General features: G+C 41.1%; 1 protein-coding gene across 1 annotated transcript in view; it reads left to right on the top strand.

The window, feature by feature from the left end:
* Positions 1–1045: 1045 nt before the first annotated feature.
* The window catches only part of LOC132821376 (ufm1-specific protease 2-like), a 48914-nt gene continuing 24113 nt past the window's right edge, over positions 1046–25846 (top strand). Inside the window, exons 1-4 of the mRNA XM_060833961.1 lie at positions 1046–1135; positions 9673–9827; positions 15459–15651; positions 23916–24059. Coding sequence (XP_060689944.1) covers positions 1046–1135; positions 9673–9827; positions 15459–15651; positions 23916–24059 — 582 coding nt within the window. The remainder of the gene's footprint in view (positions 1136–9672; positions 9828–15458; positions 15652–23915; positions 24060–25846) is intronic.

Genomic DNA, 25846 nt, shown 5'->3' with positions numbered 1-25846 from the left:
TCATAAAAGTTAAAATCCACATGAGTTTGGAAACTCTGATCCAATTCAAAGGTATCATAATGAATGCTGGATTTAAGTCATTTCTGGACAATGAGACACACATCAGTTTTCACGCTGCAACAGGTCTGCTGATGATTATCAACACATATGTGTTTGTTATGAATTCCAAATAAATTTCTGAATGGTATGCTAAGAACTTCACTGGCATCAGCAAATTGAAAAATACTATGTGAAAGTAACATGTACTCTATGATGCTCCCAATTGCAACTCAATGATGGTAAATATTATTTCATGTCCAGGCAATGTATAACTTCACACTTGGCCATGTTGTGCTAAATCTGCCATACGTTTTCCCACTCATCCAACTTGAAACCTCTTTAAATCTTGAAACCTCTTTAAATCTTGAAACCTTCCCCACAACTCCACCCAATTATGTGGCATCAGCAAATTTGGAAATGTCATTTCTGGTTCCCTTATCTAGGTCATATGTAAATACTGTGAATAGATGGGCTCCAAGCACTGATCCTTGCAATATCCACTAGTTACTGCCTGCCACTCTGAAAAAGATCCATTTATTCCCACACGTAAGTTTTCTACCTGTCAACCAAATCTCAATCCATGTCAATAGGTTAACCCGCCCAATGTGCTTTAGTGATGCCTACTAACATAGGTGGCATTCGTTAGCATCGTGAGACCATGGATTTGCGCCTGGGAAGTCTTGCTTCAATCTTTGTGGTAGAGCAGCATCGTTGTGGCTGTACAGGCCCACATGGGAGTGGCAGTCTCTGGTGTTGTCTTGGTGCTGTTTTCTCAGCGGGTGCGCTTTTTTTCAGCAGCAAGTCTCAGCTTCTCTTCTCCTCTTTTTAGACATCTGCGTAATTCCAGCCTCCAGCGAGAGTGATCACTTGCAATGCCCTCTCGACATTCATGTTCAGTGAATTCATATCTGTCTTGCAGATATCTTTGAAACAAAGATGGGGCCACCCTTGTCAGTTTCCCATACAGCAGGTCTTTCGGGATCCTCCCATCTGACATGTGGTGTACATGGCCCAGCCAGCAGAGGCAGAGTTGTTGGAGCAGGGTGAAGAGGTTGGGTGTCTGGGCTCAGGCCAGGATCTCATTGTTGGTGACTCGGTCAGTCCACTTGATGTCCAGGATTGTCTCAGGCTGCAAAGGTGGAAGGTGTTGAGATGCCACTCTTGTCTGGAGTACAGGCTCCAAGTCTTGCTGCCATAAAGCAGTGTGCTGAGGACACAGGTCCTGTAGACTGCAGCCTTGGTGTGCGTCGTCAGATTTCTGTTCTCCCAGACGCTCTTTGTCAGGTTGAAAAATGTTGAGGCTGTTCATCTGATCTATCTGTTGATTTCAGAGTCTAGGGAGAGACTCTTCGCGACGGTGGAGCCAAGGTAAACTTGTGGACTACTTCTAACTCGTAATTGTTGATGGTAATGGCAGGGAGGTGGCTCAACGCCTTGACCTAACACATTTGTCTTCTTCAGGCTGATGGTCAAGCTGAAGTCCTGGCAGGCTCTTGAGAAGATGTCCACGAGGCATTGCAGTTGCTCTTGCGAGTGTGTTGCCAGTGCCGTGAATTCTACAGACAACATTTCCCTGATGAGTACTTCACAAAGCTTGGTTTTCACCGTCAGTTGGGACAGACCAACAGCCTCCCATCCAATCTGGTGTGGAGGTAGACACCATCAATTAATGTTCCAAAAGCTTGCTTCAGCATGATTACAAAGAAAATACCGAACAGGGTGGGGTAATCACACAGCCCTGCTTCACACCGCTGCAAATGTTGAAGGCGTCTGAAGAAGAGCTGTCAAACTGAACAACGCCCTTCATGTCTATGTGGAATGACAGAATATCCTGAGGAGCCTCAGGGTTACTAACCTTATCAAAAACCATTGAAAATACAAAAATGACACATTCACTGGTTTTCCCTTATCTATTCTATGAGTTACATGCTTAGAAAAAAAAACTCCAGTAGATTTGTTAAGCATGATTTGCTTTTCACTAACCAGGTGTTGTCCAATCCTGTTAATATTTTCCAAATGTTATGTTACCAGGTCTTTTATAATAGACTCTTATAATAGTTTTATTCATGACTGATGTTAGGTTACGAAGTCTACAATACATTTTTTTTCTCTCCTTCCTTTTTTAGAGATGATATTTGCCACCCTCCAATTGTAGGAATTCCTCTAGAGTCCACAGAATTCTGAAAGATGACCACCATCTAATATTTCAAGCGCTACTTTGTTTAGTATTCTGGAGTATGGATGATGAGATCTGGTGATTTGTTTGCCTCATTACCTCAGCATCATTTTCTCACTTATGCCTTGCTTCAATTCTGCCCCCTTGCTAGATGCTTGGTTCTTCATATTTCTGGGAGGTTATTGTGTCCTCTTTTGTGAAGAACTGATGTATGTTTCTTTTGATATATAAAGGGCAAAAGAGAGGCAAAAGTGGACATTGGGCTGTTAGAAAATGATGCTGGAGAAGTAGTAATGGGGAACAAAGAAATGGCTAAGGAATTGAATAAGTACATTGTGTCAGTCTTCACAGTGGAAGACACGAATCATAAATGAATACTGTGACCATCACCAAGGAGAAGGTGCCAGAAATATTGAAAAGTTTAAAAGTGGATAAATCGCCAGGGCCAGAAGGACTACACCCTGAGTTCTGAAGGAGATAGCTGAAGAGAGAGTGGAGGTTTTAGTAGTGATCTTTCAGGTATCACTGGACTCAGGGAGAGTTCCAGAGGACTGGAAAATTGGTAATGTAACCCCCCCCGCCCCCACCCATTTAAGAAGGAAGCAAGGCAAATGGTAAATTATAGGCTGATTTTGCCCAATCTCAGTCATTGGTAAGATTTTGGAGTCCATTGTGAAGGATGAGATTTTTGCTTACTTAGAAGTACATGGTAAAATAAGGCAAAGTCAGCAGGGTTTCATCAAGGGAAAGTCATGCCTGACAAATCTGTTAGAATTCTTTGAGGATGCACCAAGCAGGTTAGACCAAGGAAAGCCAATGGATGTTATCTATCTGTACTTCCAGAAGGCCTTTGATAAGATGCCGCACAGAAGGCTGCTAAGTAAGATAAGGGCCCATGGTGTTAGAGGCCAAGACGAGCATGGATAGACGATTAGCTGTCTGGCAGAAGACAGAGAGTGGGGATGAAAGGGTTCTTCTCAGGATGGAATCTAGTGACTAGTGGTGTTCCACAAGGGTAGGTGTTGGGACCACAACTTTTCACTTTATATGTTAATTATCTGGAATGAAGGAACTGAGGGCATTCTGGTTAAATTTGCAGATGATACAAAGATAGGTGGAGGGGCAAGTGGTATTGAGGAGGCAGAGAGATTGCAAGAAAACTTAGACAGGTTAGGAGAGAGAGCAATGAAGTGGCAGATGAAATACAACATGGGAAAATGTGAGGTCATGCACTTTGATAGGAAGAATACAGGCATAGGCTATTTTCTAAATGGGGAGTAAAGTCAGAAATCTGAAATGCAAAGGGCCTTGGGAGTCCTAGTCTAGGTTTCTCTTACAGAAAACTTGCAGGCTGGGTTGGTAGATAGGAAGGCAAATACAATGTTGTCATTCATCTCAAGAGGACTAGAATGTAAAAGCAGGAATGCACTGCTGAGGCTTTATAAGGCTCTGGTCAGACCACATTTGGAGTATTGTAAGCAATTTTCGGCCCTGGAAGATGTATCAGCCCTGGAGCGGGTCCAGCAGAATGATCCCAGGAATGAAAGACTTAATATATGAGGAATATTTGAGGACTCTGGGACAATACTCGATGAAGTCTAGAAGGATGATGGGGATCTGCCTGAAACTTTTAGACTACTGAAGGCCTGGACAGAGTGGATGTTGGGAAGATGTTTCTATTAGCAGGAGAGACAAGGACCTGAGGATATAGCCTCAGAGTAAAGGGAAGACCTTTTAGAACAGAAATAAGGAGTAATTTCTTTAGCCAGAGAGTGGTGAATCTGTGGAATTCATTGCCACAGAAGGCTGTGGAATACCAGGTCATTGAGTATATTTAAAACAGAGATAGATAAGTTCTTGATTGCCAAGCGGATCGAAGGTTGCAGGGAGAAAGTGGGAAAATAGGGTTGAAAAACCTATCAGCTGCGATTGAATGGCGGAGCAGACGTGATGGCCCAAATGGCCTAATTTCTTATGTCTCATGGTTTTATTTGTTTAATTCTTTAGTTGTTTCTTTGCACGTCATTATCATTTTCCTGGTTCTGGCTTTAAGAGACCCACATCTGTCTTTATTCATCTTTTTTGCTCTTCGCATATCTATAAAAGCCTTTATGGTCAGTTTCTGTATTCCCTGCAATGTTACTCTCATACTGCAATTCCCCTCATGATCAAACTTTTTGTCTTCTTTTGCTGAAGTTTAAAGCTCCCAATCCTTAGTTTTGTTCCTCTTTCTGGCAATTTTATTCATCTCCTCTTTCAATCTAATATTATCCCTAATTTCAAACTTGAGATTCCCTGACATCAAAACTCACAAATTAACAAGGAAACAAAAACTACTTCATCCTCTTCTTAACACATACAATATACAAATACAAACCAAATTTAAAGCTACACATTATTCTTTCAATTTAGAACCAAAGATCTCGAACAATAATATCATGTTCTGAACCTTCATCACACATAGAAGCACATAAAACAAATCAATGACCACCGTGAAGTATGGTTCACACACCATCACATGGCATGCATCATTCTTCAAAGCACTGAGATACATTCAAAAACAGTGAATCCAATTCTCACATCAATAGCTCAGAAGAAGAAGCCAAGGTTTGCACACACCTGATGTTAGATGATATTTTACTTGATTTGGAGGTGACGGTGTTGGACTGGAGTGTACAAAGTTAAAAATCACACATCACCAGGTTATAGGCCAACAGGTATATTTGAAAGTACTAGCTTTCAGAGCACTGATCTTTCATCAGGTGGTTGTGGAGTATAACTGTGGAACTTTTAATTCTATTGCTTGCCATTTTGTTTCCAGGAACCTCCCATATAATTTTCAAAAATCTACCCAAACCATCCTTGAATAAATTCAATGGCTCAGTCTCTAATGTTTTATGAGGAACATGAACAACCCTCTTAGAGAAACAAATTCTACTCATCTTCATCCTTAAAGAGACAATTATAATTGCTAAAATCTGTCCCCTAGATTTAGTCTCCTTCGTCAGTAAAAATATCTTCATGAACATGCTTAGCAGCAAAACGTTTAGCTTGGTGTGCATGCAATTTTTCAAATTAATTAAATTTGCCCCCTATATAAGGATAATGTTTTATTACTTACAGAAGCATAATGGAAGATTCAAGCTGTACTTTTTAGTGTGGGCATCAACAGCATTTATAACCTATTTTATTTTCTTTTCATTGAATTTACAACAAGGAATCAAAGCAGGCTTTAAGGAAGCCATTAAAGAACTGATATCAAAGGTAAATTCAGAGGCTTTCGTCCTAAATGGTTTTGGTGGCTCATTATATATATGGCCCAAAGCCCATGCCAGCACACAGCCATCAGAACTACAAGATGACACTCAGTGCAAAGCCATCTTAAAATATGTTACGTAAGTAGAAGAATGGAGTCTGTTAAATACCTCAGAGCTACTTTAGTGCATGTTTTTGGTGCCAGGGTTGCCGCTACTAGGATCACAATAAGGGTCATGGTGCATGAATTAAACTATCAGATGGGTACATAGAGTCATAGAGTCTTTGAAATGTACTGCATGGAAACAGACCCTTCGGTCCAACCCGTCCATGCCAACCAGATATTCCAACCCAATCTAGTCCCACCTGCCAGCACCCAGCCCATATCCCTCCAAATCTTTTGTATTCATATATCCATCCAAATGCCTCTTAAATACTGCAATTGTACCTGCCTCCACCATGTCCTCTGGCAGCTCATTCCATACACGTACAACCTCTGTGAAAATGTTGCCCCGAGGTCTCTTTTATATCTTTCCCCTCTCACCCGAAACCTCTGCCTCATGTGTCTTTAAAGAATTGATTTGTTTAAAATTGGATTGTCCAAAATCTGGAGAAACTCAAGTAAGACAATATTTTAAGTGATACAACAGTGAGATGCTGATGAAGGTGGTTACAAATATATTACAAACAGTGCTAGAGCTAAGAGCAATCTGAATTTATGTGTTGCAAGTATCACAGATCACTTTTTTAACTTATGAATTTTCTTTTAGAAATTATTACTGATATGCCAAACAAATGTGGTAATTCACTAAACTCCTCACATTTGATCTTTGATTCCAGGAGAAGCTCCCCACTAACCAGTGAAGTGTCTGTGCAGTACAAGATGTGGTGGAGCTTAGCAAAAACCATAATAGGGTGATTTCACTGGTGCTCCAATCATTTATCACATTGGAAAGATGTTGGTCCATGTGCCAGAAGTGAAAAAGTTACAATGTAGTCATCTCTCTACCCAACTTTGTTAGAAATTATTCAGTTGGCAGTCACATCCTCTTTCTAACTTCACAAAATATTTTACAACCAGACAATAGTTAAATGCATCAGCCTAGACAGTAAAGATGAAGTCACCACAATTCCACCTATTGTAGGGCTGTTTACTCATTGGATAGAGACAACTGGTAGCGGTTTAACCTGAGCGTCACACGCGGCAGGTAAGGAAAGAGGTTGAGGAGAGTCCTTTATGGCAACCTCAGCTGGTGCAGGAATAGAACCCATGTTATTGGGTTCTGTCTTGCAAAACAGCTGTCCAGCCTCAACCCAGGCTTCTGAACAACGAGTAAAAATAAATTGGAGCTAATTTCATTCTTGCTTGGTGGAAGTGTAAGAGATGCAGCAACAAATAGCAATAAATAAACTCTTTCTTTCCCTCCAACGCTGCTAAGCAGTGTGCACACATGTACTATTAAAAGTTACTTTCTCACTACATTTGAATACCAAACTTGTAGCCAGAGTTCTGCATTGGTTTGATAACTATTTGATGCCCATTACTTCAATTTTCTTTCTCTTCATGAAATTTATTAATGTGAGTAGATCTTTGGAAAGAAAGATTTCAATTAATATTTTATATTTCACAACTCGAGATGCTCCAAACATTTTACAGACAGTAACTTTTAAAGTGTCATTTAAGGTAGTTATTCTTGTAATGTAGAAATGAAGACAAAAGCAAACGCAATTTCAATTGATTTTTGTTATGTTCACAAAATCATAAAATTTACAGCACTGAAGGAGGCTATTTTGTCCATCATGCCTGCACCGGTTCCATTACCTAGGGCCAATCTTCTGCCTATTTCTCATATCTTTTCACACCATTTCTATCCCAATAATCATCCAGTGTTGAATGTTCAATGCTATTCCTAAAAGTCCATAAGAAATAGCAACAGAATTAGGCCATTCAGCCCGCCAAATTTGCTCCACCATTCAATTATGGCTCCTATGTATTTCAACCTTGTTCTCCTCCCTTCTCCCCATAACTCTTGTCCCCTTACCAATTAAGAACCTATCTATCTCTGTCTTAAATACACTCAATGACTTGGCCTTCACAGGGCTGTGCGGCAATGTGTTCCATAAATAAACCACCCTCGTGCTGAAGAAATTCCTTCTCATTTCAGTTCTAAAGGGTTATTGCTTCACACTGACATTGTAGGCTCAAGCCCTAGTCTCTCCTACTTGAGATCTCTTATCCACATCCACTCTATCCAGGCCTCTCAGTATTCTGCAAGTATCAATCCTTCTAAACTCCACCAAGTATAGACTCATAGTTCTGAACTCTCCTCGTATGACAAGTCCTTCATCCTCAGGATCATTTTCCTAATCCTCTTCTCAAACCATCAAAGGCCAGCAGATCCTTCCTTGGAAACACGATCCAAAACTGCTGATAATATTCCAAGTGGGATCTGACCAGAGCCTTATATAGCCTCAACAGTATATCTCTGCTCTTTTATTCTAGCCCTCCTGAAATAAATACTATTCCTAACCACCAACTGAACCTGCTTAACCTTGAGACAGTCCTGAACTAGGACTCCCAAATCTCTTTGTGCTTCAGATTTCTGAAGTCTTTGCCCTTTTAGAAAATAGTATATGCCTCTATTCTTCTTACCAAAGTGCATAATGTTCGAATTTCCACATTGTATTCCACTTGCCACTTCTTTGCCCACTCACCTAGTATGTCCAAGTCCTTCTACAGTCTCTCGGCTTCCTCAACCCTACCTGTCCCTCCAATTATTTTTGTGCCATCGACAGACACAGCAACCAATGCCCTCAGTTCCTTTGTCCATATTGTTAATATAAAACTCTACCAGTTACTTGCTGCCATCCTGAATTAGACCCCTTTATCCCTACTGTCAGCCTTCTGCTAGTCAGCCAATCCTGCCTAAGAATTAAAGTTCTGATAATCATTCCACAGGGTTTGGACAGGTTTAATTATGTATTAATGTTTCTTTAAAACTTCCAAAATGTCTTGTATATTCAGCCTTTTCATACAATGTTAGACTATAAAGACAAATCGGTGATACAGAACAAATGGAATCTGTGCCCATGCCCATCGTCCTGTCATGATGGTGTGTGCTACTCTCATCCACCGAGTTTAATGTAATCATGCTGATCAAATGGACAAGAATAAAAGAAATCTAGATCGTCATACTTTTCTCGTCCTTTTTACACAGATAGAAATGAAAAAGTTCAATTAGTTTCTGTCTCCATTTTATTCAAACCATCTTTGCCAATATTGATAGAGGATACTGAAACGTGAACAAGTCAGATTCTATTTGTCCTAACTTACCACAGGTTACAATTTATATTTCAGGGTTGAGGTCAGTGACTTACTTCAAAAGGCTTCCAATATCCAATTCTTAAAGATCGTACCACTGGTAGGCATGTAGATTTAATACTTTGATTTTAAGGACTTTGTGTTTTACAAGTATTTCTGCTGAGGCAGCATCTATAATGAATTTCAAGTATCTCTGAACATTGGAGATCGTTCAAAGAACATTTAGGAGCACGAGTAGGCCATTTAACTACTTCACCTGTTCCACCATTCAGTTAGATCATGGCTGATCTGTTGTCTAATTCCATATACCTGTCTTTGGTCTATATCCCTTAATACCATTTCTTAACGAGTATTTATCTACCGCAGATCTAAAATTAACAATTCATCCAGCATCCACGGCCATTTGTGGAAGAGAGTTCCAAACATTTACCACCTTGCAGGAGTTCCAATATCTTTTCCTAATGGTCTGGCACCAATTCTCAGACTATGTTTAGAATAATTCTGATTTATAATAAAAAAAGGCAAACTTTTTTTCAGCATCTGCTCAGATTAGCATTTATTTTGCTTTCTTAGGATTCAACTCTAATGGTGTATATCTGCCCTTGTCTTATGTGTAAAGCTGGTGGCTTTGCATTTTGGTCAAATGCATGCTGCCTGCTATGCTAATATAACAGATCATTCTGGCAATGGGAATGGACATTAGCAACATTCTAAGTTTCAAATACTTAGATAAATTCAAGTCCTGTGCTTGCATTTTTGATCAACCTAGTGCTTTGTTTACCGACTGCTAACATTGTGTTCTCCAACTCTGTAAGTTGTTCCCGACTTTACAAACTTGAGGAATTCTAATAACTCTAGCATAACTGTTTTTAACTTTCAGAAAATAATAAATATGCAGATTCTGTTTGAGATGGTGCAGGCTGATAACACTGAAGAAGTTGTAATCCACCACAGAAAGATGTCACATATCCACTTCAAGTTGGTTCTGCCTATCGATGTGGTGGTACTCGCGAATCCAGAGGAGCCATGGGGAAAGTACATATTGCTCTATTTATTGAAGGATTTCTGAATTCATTTAGGATGTTAACACTGCAATAATGTTGTCCAGGATCAACAATACTTTGTTGATTAAAGAAATCTTAACATAGGGCTTCTATCCTATTTTAAGGTAAATATTTGCTGATTGCATTTATTTTGAGGCATTTGCTGAATTCATTTTACCATTGGACTGTGATAGAGTCTTTGAGATGTACAGCATGGAAACAGACCCTTCGGTCTAACTTGTTCATGCTGACCAGATATCCTAACCTAATCTAGTTCCACTTGCCAGCACTTGACCCACATTCCTCTAAACCTTTCTTATTCATATATCCATCCAGATGCCTTTTAAATGTTGCAATTGTACTAGCCTCCACCACTTCCTCTGGCAGCTCATTCCATACATGCACCATCCTCTGACTGAAAAAATTGCCCCTTAGGTCCCTTTAAATGTTTTCCCCTCTCATGCTAAACCTATGCCCTCCAATTCTGGACTCTGCCACCCCAGGGAAAAGACTTTGTCTATTTACCCTATCTATGTCCCTCATGATTTTATAAACCTCTATAAGGTCACCCCCTCAGCCTCCAACGCTGTCCTATCAACTCGGATTTAGGGAAGAATTATTTTCTTCTAGAGGGTGGTGACTATCTGAAACTAACTACCTGAAATGGTGGTAAAGATGGGTTACCATCACAACATTCAAGAAATATTTAAGTGACCACTTGAAGCACCGCAACACGCAAGGCTAAGGACCGAGTACTGGAAAATGGGACTAAAGCAGATAGGTGCTTGATGACCCGCATACATACAACAAAGGGCCTCTTTCCACGTTATAAAACTCCATGATTATATAATACAAATATGCACAGATTAGAAATAAAAGGTAAATAAAAGATTATACAGATCAGTCTCTGAATTATTCATTAACAGCAAATAAGACATTATGGTTATTATTGGGCCGAATAGGTAACGCTGACATTGGAAATTGAACAGATAATTTTCAAAATTCTTGGTTTGATAGGCTAATGGAAGTTTATTTGTCTTGATTCTTTTTTTTAAAACTAGTTTTCAGCAGTCTCACAGAGAGAGAGAGTCTTTTCCTGAATCATAGGGGTAACAAGGGAATAGTTTCTCAACTGGAAACTTCATGGCACACTGATGCTTGAACTCAGAAGGGAACAAATGGGAGTATTCGGTCTTACTAGCCAACTCCATTGGAGATTAAACTGGCTTTTTAACCTCTGTCTTTGTGCATTCTTCGAAGGAAATGTTTAGAACTGAAAGGAAATGAATGACCTAGTGGTATTATCACTAGACTATTAATCTAGAAACTTAGGTAATGCTAAAGATATAAAGTCATGCTCATACAGTTTTACACCTAGAAACAGTCCTATCATTTTCATCATGGTTAGCATCCACCAAACTGTACTATTCCCATTAATCTGCACTTGACCCATAACCTGCTATAAGTACTATGAGAGTACCGAACTCCACCAGCCTCTCGGTCAGCATGTTTCATGTCTCAACCACCCTCTGGGTGCCATTTTATTTTCTTAGATCTCCTATAAACCACTTATCTTCACTTTAAACAAATGCTGTCTGCTGATCTCCTACTATTTACCACATACCACCCTACCTCAGCTGATGAATCAATATTCCTGATCTTGAAAATGGCAGACAACAGAATATGGCAGATCTAGCTTGCCTTTTTATCAGAAGACGTTTCCCTGTTCCTTGTTACATTCAGCATTAGCTGTCTGCTTGAAACAGCCTATCTTGTAATTAACCCCTTTACTTCAGTACAATCTTTCTGCAGACAGTCTTGATTGTCCATTTATCATGAGGCAGCAGGTTATCAAGCAGTGTACTTCCTCTGTTCCAGGAACAGCTTGCTTATGTTGCTTTGACTCCTTCTTCCTGGAGTTGGTTAATTAGCATGTTGCTCTTAATTTTTTTATAACATTTTCTCCTTATCCATTTCATCTCGTGAAATAATTTATTCCAGAAATTATTCTTTCAATCCATGAAGTTATTCAAGTTCTAAAGTTCAGATTGTCACAAACTAAAGTCCCACCTTCATATTAATAACACCACCCTTTGTGTGTTATGTGGCATTATTACAGTGCTAAATGGGATAGACATTGAACAGATCTAGCAACTCAAGACTGGGCATACACAAGGTACTGTGGCCTATCAACATAGCAGAATCATACTCCGACGAATCTGTAACATTGATGACTGCCATATGTCCCACTCAAGCCAGGACATCAACCTTTGTTCAGTGGAGAGTTCAGACGGCCATGAGCAACAACAAGCATACTTAAAAATGAGATGTCAACCTGGTGAATCTACCAAACAGGACTACTTGTGTCGAGAGTGTGGTGCTAGAAAAGCATCTGAAGAGCAGCAAATCATTGTTTCAGGCATAAGCCCTTCGTCAGGAAGAGGTGGATGAAGGTTAGGGAGAGGTGATAGGTCAGAGGGGGCAGTGATGGATGGGTCCAGAAGGTGGTGCCAAATTGGAGGCTTGGGATTGGGTTAATGTAAGTGGAGATGAAATGAGGAAGCTGTTGAAATCCACATTTATCCGTGCAGTTGCAGGGACCCGAGGCGGAATTGTAGAGGAGACCAATGTCATCTACTCCATCCATTGCACCCTGTGTGCTCCATGGCTGAACACTTCAACTCCCCCTCACACTCCATCAAGGACATGCAGGTCCTGGGCCTCCTCCAACGCCAAACCGTTATCACCCGATGTTTGGAGGAGGAATGCCTCATATCCCGCCTTGAAACCCTGCAACCACACTGGATAAATGTGGATTTCAACAACTTCCTCATTTCCCCTCCCCCAACATGATCCCAGTCTCAAGTCTCCAACTCGGCACCACCCTCCCGACCAGTCCATCAGTGCACCCAATGACCTATCACCTTCTCCCTCACCTTCATCCACCTATCATTTCCCAGCTGCCTCCCCCAACCCCACCCCCCTACCATGTATCTCTCAGCCCTGACCCACAAGCCTAATTCCTGATGAAGGGCTTATGCCCGAAATGTCAATTCTCCTGCTCATCAGATGCTGCCTGACCTGCTGTGCTTTTCTAACACTACACTCTCGACTCTGATCTCCAGCACCTGCAGTCTTCACTTTCTCCTAGGACTACTTGTGTGCCAAACATCATAAGCAGCAAGTAGTAGACAGAGTGAGCAATCACTCAACATATGGATCAGATCTACGCTCTACAGTCCTGCCACACTGAGTTATAAAGGATGGTGCACAATTAAACAATTTCCAAGAGGAAAAAGCTCCACAAATATCTCCATCCTCAATGATGGAAGAATTCAGCACATCAGTGCAAAAGGTAAGCCTGAAGCATTTGCAATAACATTTAGACTGCTCTTGATCATCAGGAAGGTATCACCAACGATGCTATCAAGCAACACCTACTTAGGAACAATCTACTCACTGACACTAAGTTTGGGTTCCTCTAGGACCACACAGCTCCTGACCTCAGTACAGTCTTAATTCAAACAAGGACAGAAGTGCTGGAATCCAGATATGAGGCATGTATGACAGCCCTTGACATCAAGGCCACATTTGACTGAGTGTGACATCAAGAGGAATCAGGAGACAAACTCTCTGCTGGTTGCAGTCATAACTGGCACATAGAAAGATGGTTGGGGTCATTGAAGGTCAATCATCCCAGAACCAGGACATCACTGCAGGAGTTCCTCAGGATAGTGTCCTTGGCCCAGCGATTTTCAGCTACTTCATCAATGACCCTCCCAGAAGTGGAGATGTTCGCCAATGATTACACTACGTTTAGCCCTATTCGCAACTCCTCAAATACTGAAGAATTCCAAGTTCAAATGAAACAAAATCTGGATAATATCCAGCCTTAGGCTGCCAAGTGGCAAGTAAAAATCATGCCACATAAATGCCAGGCAATATCCATCTCCAATAAGAAACAATCTAAACATCTTGATATTCAATGGCATTACCATCACTGGATCCACCATTATCAACACCCTTGGGGTTACTATTGACCAGAAACTCAACTGGACTCACCATATAAATACAGTATGGCAGCTAAAGATAGGTAGGAAAGTGAGTTATGAAGAGAACATAAGAGCCAACAAAGGAATATAGACTGTTTGAGTGGACAAAGATTTGGCAAATGAAGTACAAGTCCTAAGCCCAAGCATCTTCAGCTACTTCATCAATACCAACTCTCCATTATGAGTTCAGAGGTGAGGATGTTCGCCGATGATTGCATAAAGCCCAGCATCATTCATGATTCCTCAGTTACTGAAGCAGTCCATGTTCAACTGCAACAAGATCTGGACAATATCCAGGCATGGGCTGACAAGTGCCAAGTAACATTTGTACCGCAAAATTACCAAGCAAGACCATTTTCAATAAAAGACAATATAATGACCTTCATATTAATTGTTGTTACTATCACTGAATCCACCACTATCGACAGCCTGGGGGCTACCATTGACCAGAAACTCAAGTGGACTTGCATATAAATACAGTGGCTACAAGAGCAGGTCGGAGATTAGCAAGTGCGTCACTCATTCTTCATCTGGTGACTCTTCATCAGAACCATCATGAGGTCTGACGAAGAGTCACTGGATTTGAAACGTTAACTCTGCTTACTTCCCAGAGATGCTGCCAGACCTGCTGAGTTTCGCCAGCAATTTCTGCTTTTGTTGCAAGTCATTCATCTCCTGACTATCTAAAGCCTGAACATCATTTACAAGGCATAAGTTAAGAGTGTGATGGAATAGTATCCACTTTCCTGGATGTGTGCAGCTTCAACATCATTCAACAAGCTTGACACAATCCAGGACATTACAGCCTTGTTTGGAATCAACATAACATCTATTCCTTCCATCATTGACAATCAACAGAAGAGTGCATCATCTACAAGATGATCGGTAGACATTCACCAAGGTTCCCTTGGCTGCACCTTCCAAATTCATGACCGCTTCCATTTAAAGCAGATACATGAGAACTCCACTACCTGCAAGTACCTCTCCAAGCCACTCCCCAAGGGGGAGGTGATGTCTTGTGGTACTGTATATTGCTGACTATTAATTCAGAGTTCCAAGTAATGTCTGGACACCCAGGTTGAATCTTGCCACAGCAGATGTTGAAATTTGAATTGAATAAAAATTCAGAATTATGAGTCTAACATGATTATGAAACCATTTTTAATTGTTGGGAAAAGCCCATCTGATTCACTAACGTCCTTTAGGGAAGAGAACTGCCATCATGAGTTCAATCAAACTTTGTGGATCTTTCAACCAATTTCCAGTTTAAATGATGTTTCTGCATCTGGTATTAAGCAGGGGCTTGAACTGTGAAATTTGATTTCTATAAATTTGATTGACAAATGAAAGAAAATGCAGCAAAAACAGTATGCCTAATTAATGTACAGATATTTATTTTAAATGATTCACCATTAATTATGAAGTAATGCTACTTCCTGGAGGGGTAATCCTACACACAGATTTGTCTCTGAGTTGTAACAGGTTTCTTTTCAAATAAATTACATATATAATTATGTTTCTTTAAAAAAACATATGCCTTTAACAGTAACTGTAAATGATGTTTTTGACAGGGTACAGGATCAGTTTGTGGAAGCAGTTACTGCACAACTATCTGCAATGGACAACTGCATTGAACGATACACAAATGGAAAGACTGTCCCAATACCACAGGCATTCCACTTTGAATTGCCAGAGAAAACTACTCTTACCACAGTAATATACCCTGCTGGAATCAGTGATACAAACCTGGAACAGCAACGAAAAGTATGAGTGGAATCCAGGTCTCTTTTTCCATTTATACAATCTCACCATGAATTACTAAATGCTTGAATTAGCAATTTATTTTGTCAATTTTGGATTTGTGCCCACTTTATAGAAAAGATTTGCAAAACCTGTCTTTTCAGACCTTCCAAAATGTGCCTCAGTTTATTATTAATGGAAAATGTGATTTTACATGACACTGTCCTCCAAAATAAATGCCATGGTATCCACACTAACTACATGTAGCATCATATCTAATCAATACTTAATCAGATTCCTGGAAACAGTGAAAATCCTTTTAATCTTGTCTCTCCTATTGTTCACATGTTATGAACAGGTTACAAGGTATTTCATAAACCATTGTGCTGGGCTGTCTGAGTTGAATTTGAGTCTTTCACAGTTCTTCAGTACTGCAACTATTACATCATAAGTTTCAGAATCTGGCTTCTCTTGCTGTACCAGACTCCTCAGGGGGTTAGATTTTCCCACTGCTCCCACCATAATACTCAGGAATGCAGAGACAACTATATCCACTTCAATTTTGTTCACTACAAACAGTAATAGAATCTCTCTTTGTAGGAGATCTAATTCTCTGAATTTTCATCATGGTCCAATAGCACCAAAATTTCTTGCCATGTTATTGTTTTTACTGGAAATTGCCTATGCAGCATAAGGTATTACTGAGACCATCACTATTTTTTCCTTCATTTTTCTCATTTTTGGGTTGCAACTAAGAGCTGGAGGTGAGAATTGAACTTTAAATTTTGATTAACAGGTTTCTTCTTTACAAATGGAGAGAACAATCAAGGTAATGTATGTTTATTGGAATTGGCCTTGAAAGATAATTGCAGGTTCATTTTTGCTATAAGAACTCTGTAGACTTTCCACCCCCTAATATTGTTCTGCTCAGAGACTAGCACATACCTTTGCCTTTTCTTGCCTTTTCTGCGCTCTGCTGCCTCAACCAGAATGTAAGGTTTCAGAGTAATTCTGTCCTTGTTTAGTGGAAACATAGATTAGGCAGCTCATTATTGTCATCAGTCATGATCAATCAAGGAGCTAGACTGTCAGGTACTGTTCTAAAGTAGACAGGCAGGAAGCTGGAAGAACACAGAAAGCCAGGCAGCACAGGAAGTGGAGAAGTTAGCATTTGGATGTATCCCTTCTTCAGGACTAGGGGTGGGTGTAAATGGGGTGGCAGATAAATGGGGTGGCAGGGCAAGGTGGTGAAGTGGGGATAGGTGATGACAGGTTGAGGTTACAACCTGGTTGGTCAATGGGAGGAATGAATCTGGTTGGTGGCAGGGAGGAGTGGAAGGAATGGGGAGGGGCTGGAAGGGAGTCGGGGTTTGAGAAGGGAGGTAATTTGAAATTAGAGAACACAATGTTGAGTCCTCCAGGCTGTAGGCTGTCCAGGCAGAAGATGATGTGTTGTTCCTCCAATTTGCAGTGTGGTTCATTGTGACAATGGACGAGACCAAGGATGGTCATGTCGGAAAGGGAGTGGGAAAGGGAATTAAAATGGCTAGTGGCTGGGAGGTCCGCTTGGCCTCTAGAGGTCCACCTTTGATGCTCGGCGAACTATTCCTTAAGTTTAGGTTTGGTCTCCTTGATGTAGAGAAGACCACATCAGGAGCACCTGATGCAATAAACTATATGGGAGGTTGGCAGGGAGAGTGACGCAAACCAAGTACTGTCGAAGGGAATGGTCTTTGCAGAAGGCAGAGGGGGTAGGGAGGGGAAGATGTTCTTGGTGGTGGGGCCTAGTTGGAGTTGGTGGAAATGTGTAAGGATGATTCATTGGATGGGAAGACTGGTGTGATAGTAGGTGAGGACAAGGGGGACTCTGTCTTTATTGCATTGGGTGTGGGGGTTTAGAGAAGTGGAATGGGGAATGGAGGACATGCAGCAGAGGGCTGTCTGGATTACCAGAGGGAGGAAAAGCACGTAGTTTGAAATAGGTGGACATCTGGGATGCTCATGAGTGGAATGTCTCCTCATCCAAGCAGATGCGCTGAAGGTGAAGGAATTGGGAAAGTGGGATGGGGTTCTTGCAGGATACTGGGTGGGAGTAGGTGTAGCCCAAGTAGTTATGGGAGTCTGTGAGTTTGTAGTAAACGTCCATCTTGAGACTATTGCTGGAGATGGAAGTGGTGAGGTTAAAAAAGGGGAGGGAGGTGTCCTAGATGGACCAAGTGAATTTGAGGGCAGGGTGGAAATTGTGGGCAAAGTCAATAAACTGTTCCAGTTCAGACTGGGTGCAGGACGCTGCACCGATACAGTCATCAATGTAATAGAGGAAGATTGGGGCACAGTGCCTGTGTAGGTACTGAAGAGGGACTGTTCAATGTAGCCATCAAAGAGGCAGACATAGCTGGGGCCCAATCAGGTGCCCATGGCCACCCCATTGATTTGGAGGAAATGAGAAGAGTTAAAGGAAAAGTTATTGAGGGTGAAGACCAGTTCGGCAAAGCGAAGGATGGTATTGGTGGAGGGGGACTGGATGGGTCTGTTGGAGAGAAAGAAACTGGGGTGATGGAGGCTATCCTTGTGGGGTATGGATGTGTATTGGACTGCACATTCATAGTGAAGATAAAGTGCTGGGGCCAGAGAACTGGAATTTGAAGAGATGACAGGTGTGGTTGGTATCACGAATATCGGTGGGAAGTGCCTGAACTAAGGGGGAGAGGATGGAGTCAAGGTACAGTGAGATGGGTTCAGTGGGGCAGGAGCATGCTGAGACATTGGGTCGCCAGAATAGTTTGGGCTCCTTGTCAGTAACTACACAGACACTTTGCCCCAACTCTTCTACCGTTACATCGATAACTGCATGACTAGACACCACCAACAAGAACATCTTCCCCTCCCCACCCCTCTCTACCTTCCGCAAGGACCGTTACCTTCAACAGTCCTTGGTTTGTGCCACCCTCCCCACCAAACCCCTCGAACCCCCAGGTACCTTCCCCTGCAACCAGAAAAGATGCAAAACATGCCATTACAACAACCCCCTCACCGCCATTCAGGGCTCCAAACAGTCTTTCCAGAGGTTCACCTGCCACTCTTCCAACCTAGTTTACTGCATCAGGCGCTCTCGATGTGGTCTTCTTTACATTGGGGAGACCGAACATAAACTTAGGGAACGGTTCGCCAAGCATCGCAGCTGCGCCCGCAGTAGCTGACTGGAACTCCCAGTCACCACCCATTTCAATTCCCCTTACCGCTCCTTTCCAACATGACCGTTCTTGGCCTCCTCCATTGCCACAATGAACCACACCACAAATTGGAGGAACAATACCTCGTCTTCCACCTGGGCAGCCTGCAGCCTGGAGGACTCAACATTGTGTTCTCCAATTTCAAATTACCTCCCTTCCCAAACCCCAACTCCCTTCCAGCCCCTCCCCATCCCTTCCACTCCTCCCTGCCACAACTGGATTCATTCCTTCCACTGACCAACCAGGTTGTAACCTCAACCTGTCTTCATATATCCCCATTCTGGATCAGTGGTGCTGGAAGAGCACAGCAGTTCAAGCAGCATCCAAAGTGCAGCGAAATCGACGTTTCGGGCAAAAGCCCGATTCCTGATGAAGGGCTTTTGCCCGAAACGTCGATTTCGCTGCACTTTGGATGCTGCCTGAACTGCTGTGCTCTTCCAGCACCACTGATCCAGAATCTGGTTTCCAGCATCTGCAGTCATTGTTTTTACTTCATATATCCCCATTTCACCATTCTGTTCCCGCCACTCCCTTTATCTGCAGCTCACTCTACATGCACCCCAAGTCCTGAAGAAGGGTTGCATCCAAAATGGTGACTTCTCCACTTCCTGTGTTGCCTGGCTTTCTGTGTTCTTCCAGTCTCCTGCCTGTCTATTTTGGATTCCAGCATCTGCAGTTTTTTTGTCTCTAACCAGGTACTGTTCTAAGTCAATTTCACACAAGGCATGTGCCAGCAGCTAATGCATCACTGTATTTTTATTGCATGTAATTCAAACATGTCTCAAAGTCTCAAGGGAGTAGTCCTCAGCCAGATCAATGAAGACAGAAATCAGTCAGGGGGTTCTGGCTCAGTATGTAGAAAGGCATCACTCAATATCAGTCCAGGTACTTGGACATGATCAGTCAGCCACTTGGGATAGTTAAGATCAGGGAATCGGTATCACTACAGTCTAGAAAGCGGCCACAGTAATTGCTTGTTACATTCTCGTAATGGTCCAGAATTGTTGAACATGATTTCCCTTTCATAAATCCATGCAACTGTCAAATCAGACCACTGTTGTAGTAAGGAAGTTGGGGAAGTCCATTCTGGGCACTGGGCACAGTATATGCGTAGGCAGTGGGGGCAGTAATTGTGGAGGGGATCAACTCAACATGTACATGGCTGGGGAAGACAACACTGCATTCGACGACATTGGTTGCTGTGGGAATGTGTGACATCACCGTTCACTGCCATTCAGGTTTCGATGCAGGGATAGAACAGTACGATGGCTGGAATGGTTAAGCTGTAGGGCTTGGACTTGGGTAAAATTGTGAGATAAAGTTTGTAAATAACAGAGTTGTGTGGGAACAAGCTTACTACTAATTGGCTTGGCCGGGAGTGCAAGGAGGAAAGGAACATGGAGGTTCAGAGGACTCTTTTAATTATCAGGCTAAGCCATGTGTCCCTCTGCTAAATGTGACCTGTGGTGCCATTTATTCTCATATGAATTGTAAATGCAGCCTGGAAAAGGAAAATGACTGAAACCACAACTGGATTGGACACAGTTAAGTGTTTTTTTTCTGCTTGAGTATGCAAAATCAACTTGTGAGAAATGTGCTAACCTATAAGATACAAATGCATTAATCAGGGATCTTTGAAGAATAAATTAAAGTTGACATAGGTATAGTCAGTATGGCTTTGTTCAGGGAAGATCTTATCTCACAATTTTATTGACCATTTTGAGCATGTGTAGAAGATGATTGATAAAGGTAGGGTAGTGGAAGTTGTCTCCATGGACTTTACTAAAGTAGTTGACAATGTTCCTCATGGTAAAAAGTGAGGTCTGCAGATGCTGGAGATCACAGCTGAAAATGTGTTGCTGGTTAAAGCACAGCAGGTCAGGCAGCATCCAAGGAACAGGAAATTCGACGTTTCGGGCCAGAGCCTGATGAAGGGCTCTGGCCTGAAACGTCGAATTTCCTGTTCCTTGGATGCTGCCTGACCTGCTGTGCTTTAACCAGCAACACATTTTCAGCAATGTTCCTCATGGTAGGCTGGTCCAGAAAATAAGTCACATAGGATCCACAGCAAATTGGTAAGTTGAAAACAAAATTGGCTTGGTCATAGATAGTAGTGGAAGTTTTGGAGGGATGCTTTTCAGACTGGAGCTTTGTGACCTGCAGTGTTTAGCAGGATTAGTGCTGGGACTTCTGTTATTTGTAAATAAATAAATCATTTGAATGAGAAAGTAGGTGATCTGATTTTGTAGACATCCCAAAAATTGGTGGAGTTCTGGATAGTGAGCAAGATTGTCAAAGGAGACAGCAGGATGTAGCAGGACACAGATCAGTTGGAACATTGGGTGGAGAAATAGCAGGTGCAGTTTAATCTAGACAGGTGAGAGGAAACACATTTTGGGAGGTTAAATACAAGACCAAAGTATAAAGTTACTGACAGGATCCTTGAGAGTATTGATATCCAGAGGGATCTTTGGGCACAAGTCCATTCCCTCTGAAAGCGGCAATACAAGTAGATAAAATGGTAAAGAAGGTGTAGAGTATACTTGCCTTCATTGAGTATCATAGTATCATGTTGCAGCTTTAGTTAGGCCACATTTGCAGTATTGAGTGGAATGATGATTGCCACAATATAGGAAGGATATGAAAGCTTTGGAGAGGGTACAAACTAATTTCCCTTCATTTTACGATCATCCATGTAGTCCAAGACTTGCTTAAATGTCCCTAATGTATCTGTCTCTACTATCACCTCTGGCAGTGCATTCTACACACCATCACTCTCTGTGTAAAGAACCAACCTCTGACATCTCCCCTAAACTTTCTTCCAATCATCTTAAAATTATGCCCCCTTGCGATCGCCATTTCTGCCCTGGGGAAAAGTCTCTGACTGTCCATTCTATCTATGCATCCCATTCATTTTGCACCCCTTATCAAGTCACATCTAATCCTTCTTCATTCCAATGAGAAAAGGCCTAGCTCTCTCAACCTTTCTACATAAGAAATACCCTCCAGTCTAGACAGCATCCTGGTAAATCTCCTCTGCACCATCTTTAAAGCTTCCACATCTTTCCTATAATGAGGTGATCAGAACTGAACACAATATTTCAAGTGTGTCTAACCAGGGCTCCATAGAGTTGCAGCATAACCTTGCAATTCTTAAACTCAATCCCCCTGTTAATGAGAGATAACATACCAAACATCTTCTTAACAACTCTTTCAACTTGGGTGGCAACTTTGAGTGATCTATGAACATGGACCCCAATATCTTCTGTTCCTCCATACTGCCAAGAATCCTGCTTTTAACCCTGTATTTTGCATTCAAATTCGACCTTCCAAAATGAATCACTTCACACTTTTCCAGGTTTTCACTTTTCCACATGCTACTTCTCAGCCCAGTTCTGCACCTTGTCAATACCCTGTTACAACCTACAACAGCCCTTCACACGATCTATTGCTCCACCAAACTTTGCGTCATCAGCATACTTACTAACCCACCCTTCCATTTCCTCATCCAAGTCATTTATAAAAATCACAAAGAGCAGAGGTCCCAGAACAGAACCCTGTGGAACATGACTGAGCTTCAGGCTGAATACTTTCCATCTACTGCCACCCTCTGTCTTCTATGGGCCAGACAATTCTATATCCAGACAGCCAAATTTCCCTCTATTCTACGCCTCCAAATGAGCCTATCATGGGGAAACTCAGCGAACGCCTTGCTAAAATCCATGTAGAGCACATCCACTGCTCTACCTTCATCAATGTGCTTTGTCACTTCCTCAAAGAATTCAATAAGGCTGCTCCTATGTCTTAACAAGAAACCTCAAAGCATTTTGAAGAAGAACCATGGTCCTTACTGTACTTGCATCAGATGTTAATTCTACAACTGCTATCATCATCTTTCTTTCTCTGCCATCAGTTGTGGGAAATTAAACTGCTTGGAGGGAAGAGGAGAGTTTGTTGTTGAAAGAAGGAATAGAGCCAGTGCTCTGTAGTTCTATTATAGTTGTTGTCAAAGCTGGAAAGGTCCAAAATATTGTTGATGATTAACTATTTCAGCTGTCTGAATCTTTCCAAGGCTTATGAGGATGGATTATAAAGGCAGATTGCATAAAATTGGTGGGTATCTCTCAATACTGTGTGAACTATTTCTAACTCGTCCTTGAAAACATTCAGTATTTTGGCTTCAACCTCTTTCTGTGACAGAGAATTCTACAAACTCACCATTCATTGGGTGAAAACATTCCTCTTCATCTCAGTTCTAAATGACCTACATCATATCCTTAATCTGTGACATCACATTTTTAAAGAGTTGAATAGGGTAGCTGTTGAAACAATATATCCTCTGGCTAAGTAATCTTGAACAGTGCATTATATTCTCAGATTAAAAATCTGAAAAAAAGTAAAATTTCTTCACAAAGCGGTTTGCCAATCTTTGTAGTTCTCTTCAGAGCAACAAATCCAGTCAGATGTGTCCTTTTAAGAAAATTGAATCTGTATGGGAACATTTTTTGCCAAACATTAAGAAAATGTCTTTATTGCATTGTCTTGGATTGGAATATCAAAATGTTGAATATTAGAACAGAACAATGGAAGTCAGCCTTCCATCTATAATAAAAACAGAAAGTGCTGGAAAAACTCAACATATCTGACAGCACCTGTAGATGGGGAAACAGTGTTAATGTTTCAAGTCTAACAACTATTCTTTGTAATATCCAATCCATTTGTTTAGCTTAGACTTCAGCCATTGCAAATAACCAAACCATTTGATAAATACCATTCTCATGAAGCAATAGGATGGTGAGCAAACTGCAATCTCGACAGGAATTTGTTATGCAGTTCCATAACTGGAGTTGGACATTCTTGTGACCTATGCTCTAGCAATTACCTAATATGCGTCTGCATTCAGTTATTAGGTATGCTATGATAAGGTTAACCAAGCTATTGCCTTATAGATGGTTGGCAGTATTTTTAGATCATAACAGTTTGTAAAATAATATTCTTTAAATGATGACCTAATGATCTTATGATTAAATTTTCACTTTTTTTAAAACTGTATAGGAACTGCAAACTGAACTCGGCCTAGACAATAAACCCTACTTTCGTCGTCCTATGGTTTATGTCTTTCCAAGTGCTGAGAGGGAAACCAAATACTTGAAAAATGTACATAAGTATATTCCTGCTCTCAATCCTGATGATTATAAGGTACACATTCTGTAATCATTGTAGTGGATGTTAAGTTAGTTGGGTCCTTGATCAGGATGAATAGTGACTGCTGGAAGCTATTTAAACTAGTTAAAGGATAATCTTAGCTTGAGGCCAAATACTGAACCATCTCCACCCAGGATGCAATATGATACCGTACATTGTTGATTGACATTTACATATTTAGCATTAACCTTTTATACTGCATCTACTCCTTCAACTTTATGACTGCACATTATTTACAGCATTCCTACCCTACCAGGTCTCTGTCTACATCTTTGGTTCACACAGATAATGTTTGCGGTTGTTTCACCAAACTCCCGGGGCGTGTGTCTTCTCTGCCTCAGAGGAAGTAGAAGAGGTCTTCTATTCTCCTCAAACTTTCAGTCAAAAATTGTAAATTTTTTTTCAAAGCTGCCTCCTCCTTCTCCACAGAAATGAAAGCAGCATCAGTGGTTCCATCTCTCTTTACAATAATTTTCTTTTTAATTCATTGCTGGGATGTGGACATCGCTGGCTATTTATTACCAGTTCCTGATGGTCAGAGGGTAATTAAGAGTCAACCACATAACTGTGGGTCTGGTGTCACATGTAGGTGAGATCAGGTAAGTGCAGCAGATTTACTTTTCTAAAGGAAATTAGTAAATCTGATGGTGTCTTTTTAAAACAAACATCAACAGTGGTCAACAATCAACATGGTCGCCATCAACTTTCTACTGAATTCAAATTTCACCATGGGATTCAAACTCATGGTCTCCAGAACATTTGCCTGGGATTCTGAATTGCTAGCCAAGTGACATTACTACCATACCATGGCGAGATTAAATTTGAATTGGTAGTCTATAATGTGCAAAAATCAAAGTTAATGTTTTTAGTACTATCTCAGCTGTAATCATCCTGAAAGAAATAACTTCTGTAAATCGGTCTGTCATTTATAATGTAAGGATTTACTGTTTATTTTTGGGTGCTAGGCAGTCTAACACTTGAGTGAATATCTTCAAAAACTGGGGTAATTAATAACGATGCTGGTTTGCCCCCATGTTGAGGGTTCCCAGCTACCTGACACCTTCTGCAGTACTGCACAACATCCTCATAATGTTTTGGTCATGTAAAAATCCTGTTTATTGATGCTTATGTTTCTCTTATTTCTACATGTTCTGTCATAGGAATGTCATGTGCTACTCACAATATCTGCTCATGATATTTGGGCTATACCATTATCTGATGAATAGCTATCCATTTCCCATCTGCAGATTTGTGAGGGTGGTCTCCACTTGCTCACCAAAACTCTAATGTTTCTAATCTAATAGCATCCTAGAATTTCATCAACTTCACCATGAGTTTTCTTAATTAACTTATTTAACTCTGAATCTGCTATCTGCATCTTAAAATAATTAATAGGAGGTGCCAGTGTTGGACTGGGGTGGACAAAGTTACAAATCATACAACACCAGCTTTCGGAGCGGCACTCCTTCATCAGGTGGTTGTGAAGAATAAGATCATGATCACAGAATTTATAGCCAAAGGAGTCCAGTGTCATGGAGAAGCGATTCATTAAATAATTTCAGATTAAACCTTTCATCTTTTAGAATGGGATATGATGGTTTCAGTTCTTTGATATATAAATCCAGGAACTGCTCAGCTTTTCTAACAATGGGTATAAAGTCTAGGTGTCCCAATGTTGAGTCAGACTGACAAGCCCTCTGCATGGTTTTATAGAGTTTTACATGGATTCATGCAGTTTTTGTGCAAAATAAAATGTAATTTTGCAAAAACTAATTCACCCC

The sequence above is a fragment of the Hemiscyllium ocellatum genome, chromosome 2, assembly GCF_020745735.1.
Source record: "Hemiscyllium ocellatum isolate sHemOce1 chromosome 2, sHemOce1.pat.X.cur, whole genome shotgun sequence".
Taxonomy (NCBI): domain Eukaryota; kingdom Metazoa; phylum Chordata; class Chondrichthyes; order Orectolobiformes; family Hemiscylliidae; genus Hemiscyllium; species Hemiscyllium ocellatum.
Note: the sequence above shows the minus strand (reverse complement) of the source record. Positions and strands in the feature narration are given on the sequence as shown.